Source organism: Canis aureus, chromosome 5 (genome assembly GCF_053574225.1).
Source record: "Canis aureus isolate CA01 chromosome 5, VMU_Caureus_v.1.0, whole genome shotgun sequence".
In the NCBI taxonomy this organism is placed as follows: Eukaryota; Metazoa; Chordata; class Mammalia; order Carnivora; family Canidae; genus Canis; species Canis aureus.
In genome coordinates, this window is record NC_135615.1 from 81,073,529 (window position 1) to 81,098,303 (window position 24,775).

The 24,775-nt window shown below is 55.0% G+C and overlaps 1 protein-coding gene across 2 annotated transcripts in view; it reads right to left on the minus strand.

Moving 5' to 3' along the window:
* Positions 1-24,775, minus strand: part of IGSF21 (immunoglobin superfamily member 21) — a 239,535-nt gene that overhangs the window by 145,934 nt on the left and 68,826 nt on the right. The window contains exon 1 of one of the 2 annotated variants that reach the window (XM_077899408.1): positions 20,059-20,086. The exons of the other annotated variant lie outside the window; for it this stretch is intronic. Coding sequence (XP_077755534.1) covers positions 20,059-20,071 — 13 coding nt within the window. The 5' untranslated portion in view covers positions 20,072-20,086. Of the gene's footprint in view, positions 1-20,058; positions 20,087-24,775 lie in introns of those variants that run through there. 2 annotated transcript variants of the gene reach the window in all.

Genomic DNA, 24,775 nt, shown 5'->3' on the forward strand with positions numbered 1-24,775 from the left:
ATGCACTGTGACTTTTCTATCAGAGGTAGGGGCTGCACCTGCCATCAGACTAGGAGCTCCCTGAGGGCGGGCAGGGACAGTGTCTCACCTCCTTCTGTGGGTATGAGTGCAGAAGTGATGCAGCGACTCATGGACCCCACTCCCTTGGGAGAATCAGCCTAGATTCCCAAGACATTCCTGGGGCAGACAGACAGTCAGGTGGTAGTAGCAGTTCCACCAGCTGGATTTAAGACCCTGCTGGGGTAGATGATGGGAGTCGGGGTCACATAAATTCCTGATGACACCCTCCTCTCTCTGTGGGGCTGGGATTTATCTCCATGTGATAGGGAGCTCCATGCACCAGCACTCATGAAGAAAGAGGTCACCCCATCTCACGAAGATAAATACCATAGCGTGGCACTGACGACAGCCTCCCTGGGCTCCCTGTGCCGCATAATTACTATCGTAATAAATATTATTACAACAAAACAATTACTGCAACCAGATCTTTCCGGCAGGTACAGAGGGTTCTGTGAAATACACTTTCCATGCTGGGCTAACAGGTGCTCCCAGCCGGGGACCGCGGTGAGAGGGTGGAGGGGGCCTTTTAAGAAAAGAAAGCCTCTGAGCAAAGAGGAGAAGTTAGCAGCTCACCTGTTTCTAGGATGGATCAATTCTTCCTCTCAAATAGCTCTCAAAATTGTGTCTGCCCAGCACCAGTGCTGTGGTTTGGGCCCCTAAAATTCCTCCCCAGGACCCTGTGCAGCCAGCTTGCTGGTGTCCATCCTCCAGCCTGGGTCCTCCAACGTACCACCACCTGGGGTCTCACTGGTGTCTCTAAAATGCAAATATAATGACGCCACCTCGCTGGCTAATGCCATTCAATTTCCCCACCCCATTGCCTTCCAATTCAGGATCAAGTACAGACTCTGTCATGGCCAACCAGGCCCCTAATGATCTTGCCTCTCTCAGCCTCTCCAACTCAATCAGTCTCCCGCCGCGTCTGTGCCGCCGAGCAACCCCATCCGCCACCCCTTCCACAGCCCCTTGAGTTCCACTTTCCTCTTCCTGGAATGCCCTTCGCGGAGTTCACCTAGGGAAATTTGTACGTGTCCTTCTAGGTTCAGTGCAACGGTCACCCCTTCCTGGATTTATCTGAGTCTGATACTCCCTCTTCTGGGCTCGTACACCCTTGTAAACATCTCAATCATAGCCATCCACGCCAATCGTAATGTAACACATGATTCTCTGTGTATGTCTCTGCCATCAGACTGGGAGCTTCTTAATTCTTAAGGTCAGGGACCTGATGTGCATGATGTTCCCTGCATGATGTTTGGTACGTGGCGGGTGCTCAACCAGCGTGCTGCACAAATGAGGCAGTGAATGAGCCATCCCACGAACACTGCATGTGACAGTGCTTGGTGAGCTGTGTAGCCCTGGACAAATGAGCTTTATGCCATAGCTTAGTGTACTGCTGTCACACCCTGGATCCAAATCTTTCTTTGTCCCCCTACTGCCGTTGGGATGAAGTCCAAACCCTTTCTCCTCACACTCTTGGCTTGCCTCCTCCTCAGCTCATCTCTGGTCTGTCTTCTATTTTTTTTGTATTTATTTTTATTTATTTTTATTTTTATTTTTTTAATTTTTTATTTATTCATGATAGTCACAGAGAGAGAGAGAGAGGCAGAGACACAGGCAGAGGGACAAGCAGGCCTCATGCACCGGGAGCCCGATGTGGGATTTGATCCCGGGTCTCCAGGATCGTGCCCTGAGCCAAAGGCAGGCGCCAAACCACTGCACCACCCAGGGATCCCTGGTCTGTCTTCTATATGCTGAGCCTCAGCCATCCTGAATTACTTAGTGCTCCCCAAATATGCTAGACCTCATGTGGCAACTGGGTCTGTCCACATGCCACGCTTCCACCTGCAACACCTGCCACCACTTTACCCTCATTATTTTGATATGCCCTCAGAGCTTAGCTTAGACATCACTTACGCTAAAGGCCTCTCCTGACACCACCCCAGCTTCACCTAGCTCAGAGCCAGCACCCCTAAGCCGGGGTTCAGCGCCTCTCTCAGAGCATCTACCATAGCCCTAACACACTGTATGGTGACACCCTTTGTGGCTAATCCGTTTCCCAATACCATGGATGATGAGCTCTTGGAGGGCCAAAAGCATAGCTCAGCAACTGCATTGTTAGGGCTTAGCATGCTATTGACTACACTGTTGGCATTAAAGGCATATTTACTGAATGAATGAATGAATGAATGAATGAATGAATGAATCCATGGCTGAACAAATAAATTCTACAGATAGCTTTAGCTGGTCTAGCCTTGACCATAACATCCAATTCTGTTGGGGCTGGAAGGTTTTCTCTGCCTCAGTGGGCTATGGATTTTTATCCTAAAATTTGGGCCATGAAAGAAAATCTAGAAGGGAAGTCCCTACCCTCAGACTCCTGGTTCTCACCTCCCCCAGCCCATCTTGGAGCCACCAGGAGCCTCAAACATTTTGCAGGCTTTGCAGGGAGATGTGCTTGCTACTTTCGGGCGTCCATCCCGTGCCCCAGCCTCCAGGCTCTTGTGAAATACTCCCACTCTGTGATCTCCAGCCAGCTAATCAAATTCCCCTCCGTCAGAGGCAATAGATGCTCAAAAGCCTTGTAGTATTAATGTATTATTCATGACCTATGTATTATTTATCATTAGTTTGTTTATTTATTATTAATTTGTGTTTCATTATTGATAATGATGTGGTTATACTATTAATAAGAAGGTTGGAGAAAGCTGTTCTGTGACCCTTTGCAGGCACCTGATGCTCCTCCAATTCCCTGGAGAACCATTTTTCTTCCCATTTTGTGGATGGGAGACACTGAGGATGGAGATAGGCAGGATTTGTTCAGTCAGTCCCCTTGCCTCTGAGATGTACGTCGGAGAAGTGATTGGACTGGGGAAAGCTTCACGAGGCAGCATGTCCTGGGGTGACAACAGGGCACTGACAGCAGGACGCTGATGCTGGACCAGCCAAGCAGGTCTCCATCTGGAGCTTTGTGCTCTGCCCCTCCCAGGCTCCTCCACCCGAATCCATTCCAGGGTCCAAAGCTGTCTTTGCTCTGTCTTGTACATGGCACTGGTTCTGCATGTGTGCATGCTCCCCAAGTCCTATCTCTCTTCCTTTGTGTACCCAGATGACACTTCCCTGCCTCCCTTGCAGTATGGTGGGGCCATGTGACTAATGGCAGCAGAGTGTGGCACCTAGGCCTGGGCCCTGGGAATGGCCTGTGCCATTCTCCACACCATCTCTGTGCCAGCTGCCTAGATGGAGGGGGCACTGAGGACCTGGAGGGAGGTGGAGTCATAAGGGAGAAGAACCTGGGCCCTTGAATGACAGCATGGAGGGACATCTCCCACAGTCCCCAGTGGACAATGATATGAGCGAGGAATAAAATCTTATTGTGTTAAGCCGCCGAGATTTTGTTATTCCCACTAGTATAGTGGATAGTAGGTACTCAGAAGGTTCTTGGTGAAACCAAAGTGAAGGGGCAGGTAAAGAAATAAGCAACAAAATCAATCGATGGTTCTAGCCACACCGTCATTGAGCTGGGCTCCCAAGCCACACTTCTCATCACAGATTATCACAGGGAAGTGGTATTCTTCATCTCGAATCAAAAGCTTTCTGTTATACAGATGAGTAAACTGAGGCCCAGAGAAGGGAAGGGCCATGGCCAGGGTCACAGAGACAACTCTGTGACCAGCAGACAAGCAGTGGAAGACCAGGACCCAGGGTTCCTGCAGCATGGTCCTGTGACCCCTCTGCCACAGCATCGTCTTCCCTCCAGCTGCCTTCATCTGACAGCCTGCCACCCCTCTCCCCCCGCCCCGGAACTTTCTCTGTATCCTTGGGTGTGGGTGAGGGAATCACCATCCCTTTATCCCTGGGTCAGTCCAGTATCCAAAGAACAGCTGGACCTGCTGGGAGGTGGGAGGCCGAGAGATATGTGATGTAGGATGCCCACGGAATGCCCGACAAGCTGTGGCTGCCTCGCTGTGCCCTCTCGGGGGACCAGGGCCAGCCCCGTCAGGACTGGCCGTGCAGCTGCCGACGTGGAAGCCGCAGGCAGCGGCAGGAAGAAAAGGAAACAGTTCTAGGCTTTGAAGCTGAAGACTCGGCTTGTCCTGCCATGGACACGGAGGGCAAGTCCCCATCCATCTCTGGGCCTCAGTGGTCTCCTCTGATAAAGGGGCTCATGATGCTTGATGCTCCAGGCCATGGCGATGCCAAACATAAACCAGAGGCCAAAGCGATCCGAAAAGCACCATTGGAAAAGGCGGCCTCCTTTGTATGGGGATGTTACCAGGAGCCACTGGTGTTGAGAGGTTATAGCCTTGGGCTTGGGAACCAGGCAGCTGTGGGGACAGCTTCTGACACTGTCACAGCCAGCTCTGCAGCCGAGTAAGCTGTTTCACTGCTCCGGGGCTCAGTTTCCACCTCTACCAAATGGAGATACTCATTCTTCTTTCTTAGGGCTGGGAGGGGTGGGGACAAGGCATATACAGGGAGACCCCTCCTCCCCCCGCAAGGAGCCCAGTACAGTGCCCGGCACCTGGGGCAGGAGCAGGTGCCTCCAGCCTGGCCATTGCCCCCCTGCCTCGCCGCCCTACTTCCCCACACCCTCTGCCCTCTTCCACCAAGCAAGACTGCTCTGAGGACTTTGCTAGAAAGCTTTGGGGCAGATGGCCCGTTTTTCGTTAGCTGTTTGATGAGCCTCAGGAGCACACGGGCCGAGCGGCACTAGCCGATGCCGCCCTGTTTCCTCTATGGAGGTTTTTGAAGCAGAGCACACAGAGGGCCTGGCAGCCTTGCTTCCTCCGACATCACTCAGGATCACGAGGACAGACTCGTGAGCCACAGGGAGGCTTCTCTGACTTAGAATAAAAGTTAAAATATGGATGATAAGTTATTAAGGAATATTTTAAAAGAAAAATAGTTATTACTTAAGGAACACAGTCTAAGCTGGGTTATAAACTGGTCTTAATCAGTAAAACGAGGCAACTTAATGAAAAAAATTACAATTTAAAATAGGCCTCCATTAAATAATAATGCCTCATAAACACAGAAGTCCTTTAGCATCTAAGAATTAATTGCTGGGCTCGGAAGCTAAAGGCACAGTAAAGGAATCCTTAATTTTTTGATCTTTTATTTTTCTCTGCCAAAAAGGCATCCTGCGTTAAGGACTAGATTTCCTCACTTCGGCACCGAAGGATCTGGAAATTTGCAAAGGGAATCTGCTCAGTAACAACCGTTTCCCTCAACCTGTGATTTGAAGGCATGCTCTGAGTGAGGTGTGGCTTTGCTCGCTGGACCTGCGCCGGTGTTAAACCCACGCGACAGAGTTTCCCACTCATGACTTGGGGGAATGGGCTCATTTTGCTGAATGAAAGCCCCTACGTTAAGATTCTTCGGTGGGGCGGCTCCGTTGTCAGGCTCGCAGCCTTCCTGGTCTATGAGATTTCAAATCTTCATTCCGGAAACCATTAGAAATAGTCCCATAAAACAGAGCGGTCTCAATCAGGGGCAATGTTTGTACCCCCCTCCCCTCCTTGGGGGACGTTGGGCGATGTCTGGAGGTGTTTTTGGCTGTCACAGCAGGTGTGGGGGGGTTGCTACTGGCATCCACTGTGCGGCGGCTGCGGATGCTGCCAAATATCCTACAGTGAATGGGATGAGCCCCTACAACCAAGAGTCTTCTGGCCCCAAATGTCAATAGTGAGGAAAGCAAACTTCTAGAAGGTCATGAATATGCACTCACAAGTTTGCAGCCACGGGAGACCAAGACCAAGAGAGTCTCCAAACAACCAGCCATCTGAAGCCGGGGATGTAGATGGTCGAAAAGTTGTCCCTCAACATGCCCCCAGCACCAGCTGTGCCTAACACCCGACTTTCACCCAAGCTTCCTTACCACCGACATGGATCAACTCACTCCGTCAGAGCATCTTTCCTGCCCTCCGGAACCTCTATTGATTTTCTGATACAAGAATCCTAGGAGAAAGTTCTTTACGGTCACCCTTGGCAAAACGCATTTATTCCGCAAAGTAAAAGAGTCCTAGCCTCACGGAGGAGAGCGTCTTCAGGGCTCCTTCCTCCCCGGAGACCACTCAGAGCCTCCCTCCTTGCTAATCTCGCTCTGCTGCTTGGCAGGAGAAGCAATCTGGTCTTCATATTAATACTTTATTAAACGCACACGTCTTGCAAGATAAACATCAGCCTATTACAGCTGTTCGGTTATGGAGTGACTTCTTGTCACCCGAAGGCTATTCGGGCCTGATTCGTTCACCATCTAACTTCTTCCTGCTGCAGGCCAAGGTACAGACTGTAGGCATCTTATTGAGTGGACGGGTTAGGTGGGGAGCAAGTGGGTCGGCGCCGGGTGAGCAGGAGACACTTTATTCCCACCCTCCAGGGCTCGAGGCTTCCCGGGGAAGACAGAAAGGCCTCTGGGGAAGAGTTGCACGGACCACGTCTGGGGCCAGTTTGTCACCGGAGATAAAAATGCAAGAACAGAGCAGGGCACACGCCAAAGATGGTTCTAGTTCAGCTCACACAAGAATGGTAAACCCGCTGTGTGCAGGCACGGGGCACGCCTGCCCGCCTTTCTGGTAGGATCGGGCTTGAACACACATTGGCATCTTGCTCTGACGCTTCCTGGCTCTGGGAGTACGAGGCTCCAGCCTTTTATCCAACCAGTTAGGAATCCGGATGCCTGCCTCCCGGGGTTGGAGGGAAGAGATGTACAGCGCTAATGCATCACTCAATTCTTGGTTGACACTACCACGGTGGGCACCATTTTATTTCTTTTTATAGGGAGAATTTATGGTAAAATGCACAAATCTCAAGTGAACAGCTCGATGCATTTTTATATATCACACTCTCCTGTAACCACCACCCGGATCAAGATACAGAACGATCCCGGCCGCCCTGGAGGTTCCCTCCTGCTCCTCGCCAGGCCCCCACCCCCACCCCAAGGATAACCTCTATCCTGGCGGCTCCGTCTCAGATTAGCTTTGCTTCTTGGCCCTCGTATAAATAGAATCATGCGAGCTGTGCCCTTTTGTGTCCGGCCACTTTGTCTCAGCACGGTGTTTGTGACATTCATCGCTGCGTTGCATTTATCAGCACTTCGTGCTTAAGAAAAAAAAGAAAAAAAAATGTTCCCTGGGTAACATTCTGTTGCATGAGAGACCACAATTCATTGATCCATGCTACCATCGAGGGATGTTTTAGGTGGTTTCTAGTTTGGGCGTATTATAAATAAAGCCTATTGTGTCATTAAAAAATTAATCTTAGCCCCAAAGGGACAACTGGCCAGCCCCCTGTCGTCCCAGGGGGACTGCTCTCTGTCCTTAGCCAGCTCTGGGCAGGGAGGCTGGCTGGTAGGTAATGAAGAAGACGGAGGTAGCCTTCAGCACGCCCGAGCGGCCCCCCGGACCCCTGCCCTTCCTCCTGGGGGCCCGTCAAAGCCGATCTCTGACACCTCGAACAATAGATGCCGGGACTTTTGAACCCGCTTGGCTTTTTGCAAACGGAGGAGTTCTCCTGTATCTGATCTTCGCACGACCCTCCGGGGAAGCTGATATCCCATTTCCCAGGGAGGAAAACTGAAAACACGTTGATTCATCCACTTGTTCACTCCCTGGACAAATATTCATGAAACACCTGTCAGCTGCTGGGCCCCAGCATCTGAGCAGAGCCCAGGAATTAATTTGGTGGGAGATGCGTAAACACAGAACCATACCTCCTGGCGGATTCTTCTGGCTGCTGCATGCCTCAGCGCCGAGTGCCCTTGTGTTCTACAAAATCCACTGCTTGCTTTCTGCACCATTAATCCCAGCTCCCCAGAGAGATGAAATTTCTTTTTTTTTTTTTCCCACCCATAATCCTTCTATATTATACAGCAAGTCTTAGGAATACAGAAGTGCCTAATAATTGCTCTGCAAGAGGGTCAGGGAGACTGGAATTGTCGAACTGACTTTGTGATTCTGGATCTTCAGGTTCTACAACTAGGGAGATGCCGGCATCTACCCATGTAGCTTCCCTCCAAGTAGACATCACACGCGGGTAGGTCGAAGAAGGTCAAGGTCCAAGAAGGACTCGGCATGACCCCTGCTGGCCGAGGAAGGAGTGCGGGCGGCCTGCGGGAGCAGAGAGCAGTCCCCACGGTCGGCCCCGCAAGCAGACACACACCTCAGTCCCACACCCACAAGGCACTGAATTCTGCAACCACCCGAATGAGATGAGAAGTGGCATCTCCGCCAGGACGCCGACGCGTTGGTGTGGGCCTTGTGAGACCCGGAGCAGGGAGACGAGCCCAGCCCGTGGGGACGGCTGACCTATAGAAATGTGAGATAAGAGATGGGTGTTGTGCGAAGCTGCTGATACAACATGCTCATTTGAGGCCACAGCAGCCGGGGAGCCTTCTGAGGGATCGACTGGATCACGCCACTCCCCTGCTCCAAGCACTCACCCAGCTTCCAGCTCCCTGGACGGCGAAAGCCAAGACCTTCTCATGGTCCCGAAGGCACCTTGCTTCTTACCGCTCCCTCTGGCTCACTCCATTCCAGCCACACCTGCCTCTGCTTTTCCGTAAATACCCCAAGTTCATTTCTGCTTCAGGACCTTTGCACCTGCTGCTGCTTCTCCCTGGAACCCTATCACCTCCCAGCTGTGTGTGAGGCTTGCCTACTGGTTTCATTTTGATCCCTGCTCACTGTCATGCCCGAGGCCTTCCTTGACCACCCAGTCTAAAATTCTCTAAAATTCCCACCTATCTTCTTTCTCTCCTATCCCTGAAACTGCTTTACGTTGCATGACTCTGTCGCTGTCTGACACGATGTTTTAATTTACCTGTAATTTGTTACCAGTAACTAGAATGTCAGCCCCTCGAGGGGGTGGGCTTCGTCTGTCTGTTTGCTGCAGTGTCTCCAGTACCGGGAACGGTGTCTGGGAGTCGCCAACGTTTTACAGCACTCACGGCGAGCGAGGCCCTGCATTAGATGCCACCCGCTGCTTTACTGAAAACAAGTCGACACGACCGTTCTTCAACATTAAAACAGATCATCTTACAGAACAAGCTTCAAGAAGAAAGATCCCATAGGTAGGAGCCTGTACCTTCCTCAAGAGCCCTTGACAGCACTCGGGGTTTTTCCCGGACTCGGATGCGGGACTCCATCTGGATTAGCATCCTGTGTGTAGGTCACCTTGAGTCAGCCAGTCAGTGTTCCTGGGGCTCAAATGGGGCTCCAAGGTGTCAGCAGAGCTTGGAATCAAAATGCTCGAGAGACCCCCCCCCGCCCACCGCCCCAGCTACAAAGCCGAGTCTTATGATTAATTCTCTTCACGATGGGGTTGCTTGAGTCATGCTCCTGTGAGCTTCACTTGCTCAGAACCCCCTTCTTCCATCCTTCTCCTTGTCAGCAAGATAAGGAGTCGGGAAAGGCCGGGATGACAAACACCCCCTGTACAAATGGGATGGCTTTTCCACGGAGAAGGGAACTTCCCCCACTGGGTTCTGAAAGGAGAGACGCAGCCTGCTCTTATCAATATTTTTATCTTTAATGACCTCCTGTTGGTGACTTCAAGAACATTTGTTTATTGGAAAAAATAAACAATACCAGTAAAAGTACAGAAAACAAACAAACAAACACCCATCCCATCCTGTAAACCACCCCACGGAGAAAAGCATTACTTCTAGTTTGGAATCCCAGCCTCTATTTCCCCCATCAATGTTTTAGTGGCTGGGGGTGGGGGGGGAGGCGCCTGAGTGGCTCGGTGGGTTAAGTGTCCCCCTCCTCTCTCTCCGTCTCCCTCTGCCCCACTCATGCATGTTCGCTTGTTTGCTTTCTCTCTCTCTCTCTAAAAAAAATAAATAAAAATAAAAAATAGTGGGACTCTGTGATACTGGACACGCAAATGGTAATCATCTCCTGCCCAATTGTGAGGGTTACGTGCATGTGTCAACTTGGATGGGTCATGGGGTGCCCAGATTAAACAGTATTTCTGGGCCCGTCTGTAAGGGTGCTTCTGGATGAGATTAGCATTTGAATCAGGGGACTCAGTAAAGTAGCTTATCTTCCTCCTCCTCCTCCTCCTCCTCCTCCTCCTCCTCCTCCTCCTCCTCCTCCTCGGTGTGGGTGGGCAGCATCCAATCCATGGAGGCCCAAAAACACAACAAAAGGCAGAGGAAGAAGGAATTTGCTTCTTTATCTCCTGCCTCACTGGCTCAGCTGGGACATCTCCTCTCATGTCCCCCTGTCCTTGGCCTGGGATTTGCACCACCACGGCCTCCCCCCAGTTCTCAGCGTCCTGGACTCGGACTGAATCACACCACCGGCTTTCCTGGGTCTCCAGCTCATTGACAGGCAGGTCAATGGGATTTCTCAGCCTCTGTTTCCCTGGGGAACCCTGACTTTCACAGGTTTCTAAACCCCATAGGGGTCTAGAGGATGAGAATTTTGAGGACAAGTTTTCTGAATTGGTTCTGGGGTTTCTGGAACTGGCTCTCTAACCTGGTTAGATGCAGAGATGCTAAGGATGCCATTTATTTCTGTCCTAGGCCATTGGGGCTGCTCTCGCGGAATACCATGGGCTGAGTGGCTTTCAAACAACAGAAATTTGCTTCTCCTGGTTCTGGAAGCTGGGAATTCTCCAATCAAGGCACTGACACATTCAGGGTCAGGTGAGGGTGACTTCCTGCGGCCTCCATGGGCTCTTCTCTCCGTGTCCTCCCCAGGTGAGGGAGCTCTCTGGGGTCTCTTTCACAAGGACGCCGATCTTCCGATCTTCATGAGCACAGCATCCTCCTGACCTAACCCAGAGACCCACCTCCTGCTACCATCACCTGGGGGAGGAGGGAGGGGGTCAGATCCCAACATACGAATTTGGGGCCAACACAAATATTCCATCCGTAACACCAATACCGTAATCATCTAAAATTTTTCCAGACTTGCCCAGAGAAAGGAAGCTTTTGTAAAGCCTCTCAGATCCTGTATCTCTAACCTCAGTCTGTTTTAAGCAAAATTGAACATGGGGGTTTTGAACACTCAAACTGTAAGGAGAACATTAAGACTGTGAAGTGGTTTTTCCTGCAGGCCACACACTCCCCGGCTCAACAGGGAAGGAGGATGCCTCCCAGAGAGAGCAATTTGTCCACTGCCCTGCCTCCTGGATGAAACCAGGCCATGGATTGGACGTGCATCCCATTCTTGCACGATCTCCCTCTAGTTTCTGTTCTTGTCCTCCTTGCGTCTTTGTTTTCAGGACGGAGAGAAACCAGTTCTCATGCTCCAAAGGCGACCAGACTCTGACTGCTTTGTCTGCACATTTGCAAATCTGAGTGACTCTTTTACGAGGCTCAGCCTTCCCTAGAAACCTCCTCCCCATCACCTCCCCTCTGTCGTCCCCGCCGAGCTGGTGCTCAGAGATGTCACACCAAGCAGGTGTCACTCAGGATGGAAATTGGTGGCCGAATAACACTAACACATGGACAGCACGCCCAGATAGGGGGGCTTGTGGGTGGCCCGTTGCTTGGAGGTGACCTGTGTCCTTAGGCCTTCCTAAGTGGGAAGGTCTCTTCGAGCAGCAGATCATGGTGGTTAAGTGCACGGTCTCTGGAGCTCAACTCTCTGGGTTCAAATCCCAGCTCTGTCTTGGGCAGGTGACTGTGCCACTCGGAGTCTCGGTTTCTTCATCTGTAGGATGGAGATCATAGCAGTACCTACTTCATAGGGTCAGAGGAGTTCACGAATTCATATTCTCAGAGCAGTGCCTGGGACCTGGTAAGCTGTTCAAACCACAGAGCATTTAGGATTGTGCTGTTCTCATGTGCTAAACACTGTCAGAGAAACACCTTGTATCCGGACAAGTATCACCTTGTACGGACTCTCCATGACCGCCCATAAGACAAAGCCTGAGCACAACTTACAGAGTCAGGACACAAGGCTTGGAGCAGCACTCACCAAACCATGGTCCCCAGGGTTCAAATCCTGCCTGTCACCTGTTTTGGTAGGGCCCACCAGCGAAGAATGATTTTTATATTTTTAAATGATTACATTTCAAATGGTCTGATGAGTCCCCACATAACATCTTCAATTTTACGTCTTGGCCTGCGAAGCTATTTGGTTCGTTCAGAAAGTTTGCCAACCCCAGGCTTAGGAAGGGTTAAAGACTAGGGGTGGGATGCTGAGCCCCAAACGTGTCCCCTTTCATAGAGACTCTGACGCACTAGTTCTAGTGAAGGAATCCCCTTCAGCCCACATGAAGGGGATGCAAACAGTATTCACCCATTTATTAACTCATTTATTTAGCACGGGGGTCACGGATGGAGCCAGCCATGTCCCTGCGCTCATGGGGCTTACATTGCTCCATGCCCAGGGAGCTGAGCCTTACCTCACCCGAGCACTGCAGGAAGGAGCAAGGGTTCCCTACTGAAGCTCAGATTGACTAGAAAACTGCTCTGGTGGTTGATATTTTATGTCCTCCAGGGAAAGCCCCCTCCCCCGCCAGAAGCTCAGGGATTTGGGGACACCTGGGTGGTTCAGTGGTTGAGCATCTGCCTTTGGCTCAGGTCATGATCTCCGGGTTCTGGGGTCGAGTCCTGCATCGGGCTCCCTGCAGGGAGCCTGCTTCTCTGCCTCTCTCTCTCTGTGTGTCTCTCATGAATGAATAAATAAAACTTTTTTTTTATTTTAAAAAAAGGAAGCTCAAGGATTTAAAATTTCACCATCACATGTCAGCACAATGCATCCTGTTCCTTTCAGGAGCCCTAGAATCCCGGAGAACCGCACGAGTGGTGTCTCTCATGCACAGCCCAACCCCACGTGGGGCCAGTGGGGCGACCAGGGCTTAGGGGATGCCTGCCCTGTGCCCTCCCTTAGAGGGTGACACTGTTGCCATCTGTCCCTTGCCTTGACTTAGCAGCCCTGCAGGTTTTGATGGTGCCGATCAGAAATGGGTATGTGACCTGGGCACCGAAGAAGAAGGGCCACCCAAGTGTAACGGAAGTGGTCGTCCAATCATGGAATGAATGATAAAGGCAACGCGGATGAATTTAGGCACCTGATGTTCGCCTTGGGCCGACGTCCTGTGCCAGGCCCCGCCAGCCCCCACCAGCCCCCACCAGCCCCTACCAGCCCAGGGAGCGTGAGATACCATCACTCAATCTACTCTGAATACATGGAGAGCTATAATAGGCTTATGAAAATATGGGTGTTTACAGCCTTGTTCTCCTCGTGGGAAAATTGACATTAGGAAAGTGCACGATAGAAATCTTACATACTTTTCAGAATGTAAATAGAGTTAGGAGTGAGGCGGTCGGTCGGGAGGCGGCGGGGCATGGGACAGAGAGGTGGGTGGGCCCGGAGCGGGGATGCTCCAATGGCCCATGCTCTCCGGGACCATACTGGCCACTCTCCTGCGGGGCAGAGAGGGAGGGGAGGGGAGGGAGGATGGAGAGCCGAGATCACAGATTTAATATCTGGCTCATTTGTGGGTGGGTTTAATCAAGGTCGGAGGACAGAAATAAACGATTGCACTTATGTACAGGGCACGGAAATGGATGCCCGGGCCTTTGGGGCCTCTCACTGCTGGCTTCCGGGAGGTTCCACCAGGAAAGCTGAAGTTTGAAGGTAAAAGTGAAAATTTGGGGAGTGGGATGGGAGAGGGTGGCCCATGAAGAAAGGCTGATCCCCATGGCCTGATCAGGGGCAAAGGGGACAGGCCCCAGGGATGTGCCCCCCTGGCCTCTTTCCTGAGGACAGAGGACAGCCGGGCCCCAGCTCCTGGATGTCCTGGGTCAAGTCCGATGTCCACCGTCGACGTGCAGAAGGAGCCAGGACCAGAAGGCTGAGTTGATGCGGCTTAAAGACCTGCTGGCAAATTTCTGGTCGACAGCCTTCTCTAGCTCTTTCCATTTCTAGTGATAATTATGTCCCTAGGTAGGAGAGCCTTCCCTTGGCAAAAACCTTAAAATGTTTTTGGCACTGGGTTAGTCCTGTGAGCCACAGTTGTGATTCCACTAATTTTTTTGCTCCACAACCTTCTCCGGCTCCCCAGTGCCTGCAGGCTCAAGTCTGCACTTCTCAGCCCTTCCAGGTGTCAGTCCAGCTGCACCCCCATAGCCTCTCCTCCCGGGAGCTCCCTCCCCCTTCCAGTAAACACTTAAGTCCCTGCCCCGGCCTCTCTCGGGGCGCCCACCCCCGACCCGGACAGCTCAAGTGCATCCCTTCCTCCAGCCCTTTGCTGTTCCCTCTGCCCAGAATGCCCTTCTCATCCTCTGTATTCTTCTGGGCTCCATTAATTGGTCCCTTGAGAGCTTTCCTAATTTCACTTCCCCTTGATGCAGAAGGAACACCGTGTCTCTGCCTCTGTAAATGCTCGTGTCTCTGGCAGGGCCCCGGCTGCACGAGAAGACTATTATCTGTCTACACCCCCCTGCCTGCAGAGCAGGGAGAAGCCGTCGAGGAGGGGATGGGGGGCCCGTAGCTGCATGTCCCCCACGGGGCTGTGGTAACGTGGATGAGATGAGGAGGCGACCCTGGCAGCGGGGCGAGGCTGGGGATGTGGGCTGCGTCCAAGGGCACTAATGATCCCTCCCCTCGGAGGAAGGTCTGGCCAAAGAGTAGCACTGGGGAGATGGGCGGTGAAATGTGTCCCCTGGGGAGAGATGCGAGACCCTTACCCTTGGCACCTGTGAGCATGACCTTTCTTAGAAACAGAGTCTTGGCAAACGCAATCAAGCTCCGACGAGGAAGGACTCCAATCCGGTGTCAGGTGTCCTTCCGGGAAGAGGGAAATGCGGACACGAGCACACAGACCCTCAGAGGGAGGCCGCCAGGGGAGGACGGAGCCAGCGCCGGGGGACACATGCCCAAGCCAAGGACGGCCGGCAACGCCAAGGAAGGATTCTTGCCCAGGGCTCTCAGGGGGAGCGCGGCCCCCACACCCCACTCCACACTGGACGTGTGGCCTCCAGACCGGGGACAGAACACATGTGCGCTGTCCTGAGCCACTCTGTTACACCAGGTCTAGGAAACTAATACAGGAAAGAGGGGTGACAGGTCACCTACGAGGCACCAGAGGCTGATGCTGTTTTTCTTACTTTCTGGGCCGACCGAGAGCCAGAGAAGGGAAGAGACGCGTGCGCATCACACGGTTAGGAAGAGGCAGTGGCAGGACTCGAACCCAGAACCCCTACAAGCCTCCCCACCCCCCCCCACAGCCGGCAGAGTCTCCAGGGGCCCCGAGCCCGGAGGGGGTCTTTGCCAGGAGCGCCCCCCAGCCCCCGCCCATCCTGCTGCTCTCCCTCTGCCGGGGAGGCCCAGGGGCCCATTCCCGAGGGAGTGACTTCCCCAGCATGAGCCCGGGAGGGGGGCGCATCCTATCTGACGAAGCAGGGAGGGGAGCCTGGCTCCCAATAAAACTCTGCCCACTTGTTACTGTGTGTTCCAAGCCCAGATTGCAGGTGCCAAGCAGACAAGGTGGACCATGGCCAGTGCTGTGGCTGTGGCCGCCTGAAACGAGAGGTGGCGACCGGCGGGGTGGTGGGAGCCCGGGGAGGGGCTGCAGCCCTCTCCTTCTGCTCATCACCACAACCACGGGCAAGGTGGCACAATTTCCCATCACACAAGGGCAGCGTCGCCCAATTAGAGACCCCTGGAGTCGCCGGGTCCGGGATGCTGAGGACTTTAGAGCCACAGGGCACTCGAGGTGACTGTCGCTCTGGGAGACGGGTGGACGGGGGGGCTGTGCCCGAGCTGTACTCAGCCGACCCAGGGGACCGGGGAGGGGTCGGGACACCAGGGAGTCCCCATTACTGTGGGGGACACTGTGGTCAGGCACCTGCTCTGTCTTATGTCATCTCCGGTGTGTGAGATCAGTTCCAACCCCATCCCCATTTTACAGGTGAGCGAACAGGGGTCAAGTTATCCTAACACCTCCCCCGCCAGCCAGTGTCAGGACCTTGGGGAGCACCTCACAGATGGGATGCGGAGCCCCCAAATCCCTCTTTAACTGGAGCAGCTCCCTGATATCTGTCTGGCATGTTGGGGTACCCCACAAGGCTCCACGCACGAATGTGTGCTTCGGGAGGTCATCACCTGGGTCACGTGGTGCATGAACAGGCACAGGGGTATGGAGCAACCGCCCTGGGTCGGGGCCTCCTCCCCACCGACACCCCCTAGCACCTTCGCCCCCAGAAAGCTGCTGCAAGGCCTCCTCTCCTCGATGCCAGGACTGTCCATCTTCTGTTGGGCACCGTCCCTGTAGGCTTCTCTGCCCTGTGTGCTGTGGCGTGGTGCTCGCCGCTCCCTCTCTGCTCAGCCCTTGGGTGCCCCTGGACTGTGCTCCTTTGTGCTCCCTCCAGGACGCTCCTGTCTGAGAGCCCCACCCAGCCACCCTCACCTGTCCCGTGGAGCTTGTCCCTGCAGCACGCTTCTGCTCTTGGTGAGCATCCATGGGGTGGGGGGGCTGGGGCATTGGGGGGCCACAGGGGCCTTCCCATTATTGGTTTATGCTACTTCTTTGCAAAATGCAAAGCCTTTTTCCTCCATGATCTCTTTAGAGCCTCACAACACCCCAGGAGTTAGGTGGGGCCGGGAGGGAGGTGATGGGCCTGGGGTCACCCAGCTATGAAGTGATGCCCTTTCCTCAATACTCTGCTCTCCCTCTTGATCCCACACATTTTATACTGCTGGCCTAACTCCCTAATTTTAGAATTTCTCCCAGCCAGGGAGGGCCAGGGGTTTTGCAACTGCATGAGGGAAGTGCCTTGGCCAACATCACAAACTTATCTGGAGACCGTCCCTATTTTTAAAGTCTTGGCTGTTGCCTTCTCTGTGTTTTATAGGTAGGAAAATAAAGAGAGAGAGAGAGAGAGAGAGGGAAATGATGAATGTCCTCCCCTTAGTAGCCTGGGGGCCTGGCTTGTGCTCTCCTGGGTCTGGCTCTGGCAGCCGCTTCCCTCTCTGTGCAGGTGGGGGGATCACCCTCCAGCCCACTGGCATTCCAGGAGGAAGGGAGGGTGGGGCCCCTGCCCTAGGGGCACTGGAGCTGGACATCCAAGAATGGGGCACATGCTACACCTGGAGCCTACTCTGGGCACTCTCGCTGAGCCTTGACCTCCACGGGCTCTCACTCCAGTGACACCCCCCTCCCCCGGTTGACCCCTATCATAGCCACACAGAAAATGGGACATTCTAGTTAATCCAATACTGATATTGAGCTACTTCATCCTAAATTGTCAAAAGATTGCAAAACATCATCGCCACTTAGAAGCTGCAATTTCATTAAAAACCATCTTTGTGCACAAAGCCCGAATAACGTCCATACGGGATTAGGAGCCTACTAAGTGCCAAGTATTTTAAGTACTTTGACCTTTTAAATCCTTATTCCCTCTTATGGTCGAAGAAGCCGAGGCTTGGGCAGGTGAGGAGGTCTTCCCATCGCTGAAAAGCAGTCATCAGGACAATACCCAGGCCTGCTGAGGCCCCGTGCACCTGCCAGGCATTGTTCTAAGCCCTTTGCTTTCACCACAGCCCTCCCACGAGGTAGTCTTGGTCATTTCCCCACTTGCTAGATGAGGAAACAGGCTCAGGGTAGGGAAACCACGAACCCAAGGTCACACAGCTGGAGTGGCAGAGCCAAGATGGGAACCCAAGCAGGCTGCCCAATCCAGATCCTGGATCCAAGCACCGCTCTGGTGAGCTCCGAGCCCACCCTCTTCCCCTGCACCCAGTGGCCTCTCGGGAAATTCTGCAGCCTGGGATTCCGAGTTGTCAGTTGACATCAGGCAAGCCCACTTATGAGAACCTCTGGCTGGATGCAGGACAGAGCTGGAGACGGCGTTCGTGGGGGGCTATGTCGACGGAGGGATTCCCAGGGTCCCGAGAGGCGAAGTAACCTGCCCAAGGTCAGCCAGCTTACTGCAGGCGGACGGAGACCTGGAACCCCAGGCCATCCCTCCCCTGCGGCCCTCACAGCTTCTGCATCCAAGGGACCCCTCCTGAGCCCAGAGCCCCCCTGGGCTTGCCGTCCGGGGCCACAGCACCTCTTCCCTCTGGGCCTCGCTGCCCTCCGGGTGCTGACAAGGCCGGGTTGCCTGCCCGTGACCTTGGGAAGGGATGGGAGTGGTTTTAGCAATCTAAACACACTCCTTCCTCGCATCAAGACGCCCGGGCACTGAGTGATTTGTATGCTCTGAGCACGTCACCTCCTTTCGGGAGACAGAGAGGCTGCCTGAAAAGTCATTTTTCAGCATTTGACACAAAGTCTCTTTCGCTCTCTCGCGAAGCCAGATAACCATCAGCAGCCAGGCCGATTAGAAAAAATATATACTTGGTACCGGGAAGCCAGGGAAAGAGAGGAAGCCAGCCCGTCAGTCTTCCCTCACTCATTTGGATGGGACGTGGCGCGGCTGTCCCACTCGGCTCCGCGGCTCCGGGCAGAAGGTTATCTTCCGGACAGATCACCGTCCTCGGAAAACAGCATCTTCCAGGGGTGGCGGCACAGACCCCGGCTTGGGAATCAGGAGAACAAGGGATCCAGTCCCGGCTCTGCTGCTCCCTGGGGGTGCGACCTCGGGCAAGTCACCTCCCCGCTCAGCGCCTTAGTTTCTCCCTCCGACAAATGGGTATAATAATGGGGCTCAATGAGACGATGCCCGGGGCTCTCGCACCAGAGTCTGGTGAATAGTCATCGGTAAATGTCAGCTCCGACTGGGATTCTCAAAGGGGGCCCGTGGGGTCCCCTGCTAAGCTTTGGCTGTGAAGACAGGCCCCAGGCTCTCTTCCTGACGTCTGAGTGCACTGGCTGTTGAGCTCCGGGCCACCCACACCCCTGGATTCTGCAGACACAGCTGCGGGCCTCGTGGGCAACGGAGAGGACCTGACCTCGCCGGGAGTGGCAAACGGAGACCATTTCCCTGCCTTCCCCTTGCACGCCGCCACCCCCAACCCCACAACAGAGAGGACCCCCTACACTCAGCAAGGACCCAGGAGGCATCCAAGACGTGGCCCTTCCTCCTTGCAGGGAGGTCACATCGAGTCCCGCAGGTCAATATAGAATTTGGTTCAATGGGAATTTAGTAAATACCCAAGTCTCGCCCCTCACGTTCCCCTACCACTACTGGCATTTTCTATGGGACCACGGGATAGCCTCCTCCCTGCCTCCCTGCCTCCAGCCTTGCTCCACTCTGCCACCAGTAAGAGCTCTCCAGACCCCACTTAGACCCCCTGATAGCGACCCTCCACTCCGATGTCTGTCTCAAGGGGAGGGTAACTCCAGGAGAAAGCCTCAATGTCCTCATCCAAGCTTCCCCTTCCCACCTTCTCTCTGGACACACCTGCCAGCCTCAGTGAGCACCTGCAGTTCTGGAAGGCTCTGAGCTCTCACTGCTGCTGGCAAGAGCGATGCACCTGCTGCTGACCCCCCTCCCGCACAGCGACCTTCCCTCTCCTTTCCCATCACCGCACCGCCTCACCTGTCACCCTGCCCCTGGACTGGGCTCCCCACTGGCTCCCATGATCTCCTGCACGTCCCCCATGGACAATGTCCGTCTTTGTGTCTGTCACCTCACCAGACGGTGTCTCCTTCCAGGCTATGTCTTCAGTTTCCAGCACCTACCTGTGCTCAGTAGCTATGTGCAGAACGAGTGAATTTACGACGCACCTGCAACATGCCGCTCCTCCGGGGGGTTAGGGATTCAAGCACAGCACCTTGCCTGGAGGTCAAGACTAAGCACCAAGGTGAACGCGACTTCCCGACACAGAACTTAGGGTGCAGAGAGAAGAGAGTTGGCTCCAGGGAGACACAGGCAACAGGGCGGGGGCAGCTCAGAGCAAGAGCTGACCCAGGCTAACAGGGCGAAGGGCATCTGGGAGGCTTCCCAGGGCAGGTCCCTGGTAGGTTTCGAGGGATCCAGGAGGTGGACAAGGAGGGGCCCTGGGAGCCTGCGCCAGTCCTCACTCCAGCTCCCCCGCAGCTGACGTCCCACCCCGGCTCGCTCCCGTCCACCTGCGCAGCTGCACGCACCTCTGGTTTCCATGGGCTGTGCCGCCGGCGGGCGTGCCAGGCTCACCAGGGGAGCCAGCCTCGTGGTGCGCAGCAAGAGCGAGCCCCGTGGAAGACGCTCTTGGGTTCAAATCCAGCGCTGCCACTTGGTCCCCGTGTGACCTTGAGTGGGATGTTTCACCTTCTGGAGGTTCTGTGAAACCAGAGTGATGCTCTCACCCCCTTCAAGAGAGTGGGCGTACTGGGTCGAACAGCGTCCCCCCCTCCAATGTTCGTGTCCACCCAGCGCATCAGAGCGTGCTCTTCTTTAGAAAGAAGGTCTTTGCAGATGTCATTTGTTACCATGAGCGTCCTTATAAGGAGAGACAGAGACGGCCACACAGGGGAGAATGCCGCGTGACAACGGCAGAGAGGAGCACGCAGTGACGTGTCCACGAGCCGAGGGACGCCAAGAACCGCTGGCAGCCACCAGGGCTGTGGAGGCAAGGAAGCCTCCCTCCCCGGAGCCTCTGGGGGGAGCGCGGCCTGCCGACACCTTGATTTCAGACTTCTTACCTTCACGGCTGGGAGAGAATAAATTTCTGTTGTTTTTAGCCACCCAGGTTCGGGTAATTTGTTAGGGCAGGCCTAGAAGACGGATGCAGTGGGCGTAAGAGGCAGGAGATGGAGTTCATGGGAAGCGGGACATGGAGCCTGCGCACAGTAAGCGCCCCCAACACGTTAGTGCTCACTGGTTCCTTTTTTTTTTTAAGATTTTATTTATTTATTTGACAGAGAGAGAGCAAGAGAGCACAAGCAGGGGGAGCAGCGGAGGGAGAGGGAGAAGCAGGCTCCCCGCCGAGCAGGGAGCCCGAAGTGGGGCTCGATCCCAAGACCCCGAGATCATGACCCAAGCCAAAGGCAGATGCTTAACCGACTGAGCCACCCAGGTGCCCCTCGCTGCTTTTAATTAATTCAGCAGCCACGCCTCCTTCCTCTCCCTCCTCCAGCAGCAGAGACCTCAGGGTGGAGGAAGGCAATTCCCACGATTCCCCTGCCCCGACCTGCCTGCACGGCGAGGTCCACACGGGGCTTCTTCCTAACATCTCACATTCGCTCATGGTCCGGGGCCTCGGGAAACAAGCCTCGGGATCGTTTCTTCCTAAAACCAAAGTCTCTGGGTCACAAAGCATCTCAGAGGCTGACTCATCCAGTTCTTTTCTGACTCACGAGTGTCCTCTAAACCACGGCACCATCTCCGTAGGCTCACAAATCCCCTCCCTGCGTGTGCCTGTGTGCATGTATGTGTGCATGCACGTACGTGCAAACACACACACGTGGGAAAGTTCATTTTCCCCCAGCTCGTCCCATGGTAGGCTAACTAATACTCGTGTATGACACGAGCACAACGGACAAACATCCCATCAGATCGCGCCCGCCTCTAAAGCCCCCCATGGTTCCCATCTCCCTTTGAGCCGATTCCAGCCTCTGAACCTGGCCCACAAGCCCCTGCACACCCACCTCACCCCACCATGTCCCTGAACAGACCCGCCCCCCCCACCTCTATGCTCCACGTCTCTCCACCCACATGCCATTGCCCCATAAGTCTGCGAGATTGTCCCCGTTCCTTCAGCTGTCATGTCGATGTCACCTGCTCACACTGCCCACCCTGATGGCCCCTCTGGTGCTCAGCACTTATCTTAGCAGCGTGAACTTGAAGAGTCCACCCCTCGGCCCAGGCCATGCTACCTGCAGCCCCGTCTCGGGCGAAGGCTCTGTGAGCACAGGGATCCATCTGTCCCGCTCACCCGGGGTCCCCAGCACCCAGGTGGAGCAGCCCACTCAGTAGGTGCTCACTAGCCTGGTATCGAGCAATGAACCGAATCCGCCTGTAGCACTTGGTTTTCCGAACAACGTTCACATTTATTTTCTTGTTTAATTCTCATAAATGCTTCATGGGGCAAAATCTCAATGTTCTAGCCGAAGGAAATAAAAAATGAATTTACAGTATAGAAGTCACCAGCTGGAGTCCACCCAGACAGTTATCAGCAAAGGGGGAGACTTGAATCCAAGTCTTCTGATGCCCCCGCCATCACCATACACTCACACACGTGCATGCACACGCACACACACAGATTCAAATCCTAAGTGGCAGTATGAGCCTAGCCTGACGGCTGGACCTCCTTGGTCCTCAGTGTGCCCGCTGCAACCTGGGCTGTCGCCTCTGTCCTCTCCGGGCCCCAGGGCAGCCCCAGGACAATGCTCCGGGGCACTAACGATGCTGACGGTGACCATAACTGCACCAGGTGCAGCTCCAGGCACTTCACAGACGCAGAACCTCACTGACAGCTCCCATCAACTCTACAAGGACGCAGCTCATTCCCATCTTGTGGATAAGAAAACTGAGGCACAAAGAGAGGTTAACTAACGTGCCCTGGTGGAACTGGGATACAGCTCCAGCGCCCGGCCCAGGGCTGTGCTCACCCTGCGTGCTCATCACAAGCAGGAAAGCCCTGCAGGAGCCCTGGGCAGGTGAAACCATCCCCACTTCAAGGAGGCAGGACACAGGCCCCAGGACGCTGAGCTTAGGGACGCTCAGCTGGTGAGTGACGAAGCCAAAGGGCACACCCAGGCTTGCCAGCTCCAAAGCCAGCACTTGGGTGGTGGGGCCCTCTGCTACCTGAAGCCGGGTGAAGGATGGGCAGATGCACCCGTGGGAGAAAGGGAGGCCCACGTGGGCCCGGGGCGCAGGGGAAGAAGGGAAGGTGCCACATGCCCGGAGTCACACAGGGCCAGGGCCTGCCACATGCGACTTTTGCCCTGGCCCCACCCATCCCCCCCGACCTCATCTCCAAGACCCTGGGAGGGAGCCAGAAGCATCTACTGCCCCAGGACCAGATGCCCAGGTTGTAAACAGATCTGAGCATCAGAACACAGGAGGCGGGGACCGGATGGAGCCCCCAACAGATGCCAGGTTCAAAAGAGAATCACAGGGAAACAGTGACAAACGGGGAACTCAGCACAAAAGCATCCAATTGATGGGAGAAAAACAGAGCCAGATGGGTCCGGCCTCCCCAACCAGCAAGCCTGTCACAGGCCAGCTCGGCTCAGGCCGCCTGTTCCCACACCACTGGGGAGGGCCCGCCCCGGGTGCCCCCTGCCCAGCCGGCCTTTGTGGGGACCATTTCCGTCGCCTGGAATGTCCTCTCTTTATTTAATTCCCCCTTTTCCCCCAGAGTCTTCGACAAGCCCTAGCACGATCGGCTCCCACTCACGGAATCCTGCTCTGGTCCCTGGTCTCCGTCATCCCTCTCTGTGTGCAATCCACGTGCAAGCGTATCCTTGGATCCCACCCTTCCTATGGGCACAAGACCTCAGTTTTCAGGGCGGCTCTTTCACAGCCACTGGTGAGATGTGTTCTTATCCCCATTGGACACACGGGGCTCGGAGAGGGCAAGTGACTGGCCCGAGGTCACACAGCGAGAGGCACAACGGGAAGTCTGAGACTTCACCTGAAGTCCAGTGCTCTGGCCAGCCCAAGAAGGGCCTGGCACACAGCAGGTGCTCAATAAGGAAGGGGGAATGAAGGGGGTCACTGAGGTTGATGCAGTCCTCCTCTTACCCCACAGATTTTCTCCTTCTGGGTTCTTGGAGCTTCTCAGGGTCACCCCACAGTCTGAAACCCTATGGCAGGGAAGAGAGGAGGGAAGGAGGAGCCTTCACAGTGCTATCCCCACCCACCCCCCCGGGGGCCAGCCCTAATGCCCTCCCCCTGCCTCCCCAGCGGCCGTGCCTGCTGCCTGCCCGGGACAACCCCAGCTCTCCCCCCAATCACAGGCCAAGATCACCCCATGATAAGGTCCAGCTGAGAGCACCCTTGCCCCAGGGAGATGGCGCGATACCGGTCATGTTTTACAAGCTCACAAATCCGCGATAAGAGTGGGCCAGTCGGCTGGCTCCGGCGAGATAAGGAGATGCCCACCTCTCCCTCCCTCGGCTCGCTGAGCACCCACGTGGGGAAGAAAGAGGCAGCCGGAGCTAAGGCCCCCACGCACCCCCCTCCACTGCCCCGGGCAGACGGACGCTACAACGGCCCCCCAGGACAGGCGGACAGGCCCCAGGCTGCAGATGAAAGGAGGCGCAGTCGTTTGCTCCCCCTCCGGGAGGTCCGCCGTCAGGGATCTTGGCACGGGCTGCTGCGCCCTCACCGCACGCAGGGAGCTGGACTAAACACCACGCACGCCAGCCCTCGCTCGCCTCCAACCAGCCCTTGGGAGCTGTGGTCACATCCCCATTTTACAGACAAGGGATGAAGGTCTGAAGAGGCACACGAGGGGCTGGGGTAGGTTGGGCTCCAGGAAACAGGCCATGAGGCTGAGAGCCGTGTGCAGGGGGCTGGGGGGGCCTGGGGGTGTCCTGGGACGGCCCTTATGGGAGCACAGGAAGTGTGGGAGGGAAGGCAGGCAGAGGGGAGGGGGCTGTGGGTCCCCCGGGGTCCCCCTGGTGGCTCCAGGGGTGAGATGACTCTGAACTGAGGCAAGAGGACAGGGCTCTGGTGTCCCATCAAGCAGCCATTGGGTAGGGGATGAGCCCAGCTGGACCCCATGTCCCTGTGGGCCCTGACCCTGGGGTTCTCTGTCCCGATCCTCACCAGGGTGATCCAGGGGCACCACCAGCCTGTCTCTGACTCTTGCAGGGTTCCCCACCCCTCATCCCTACGACACAGAGAGCCTGTGGGGAACACACGTCCCCAGCACCA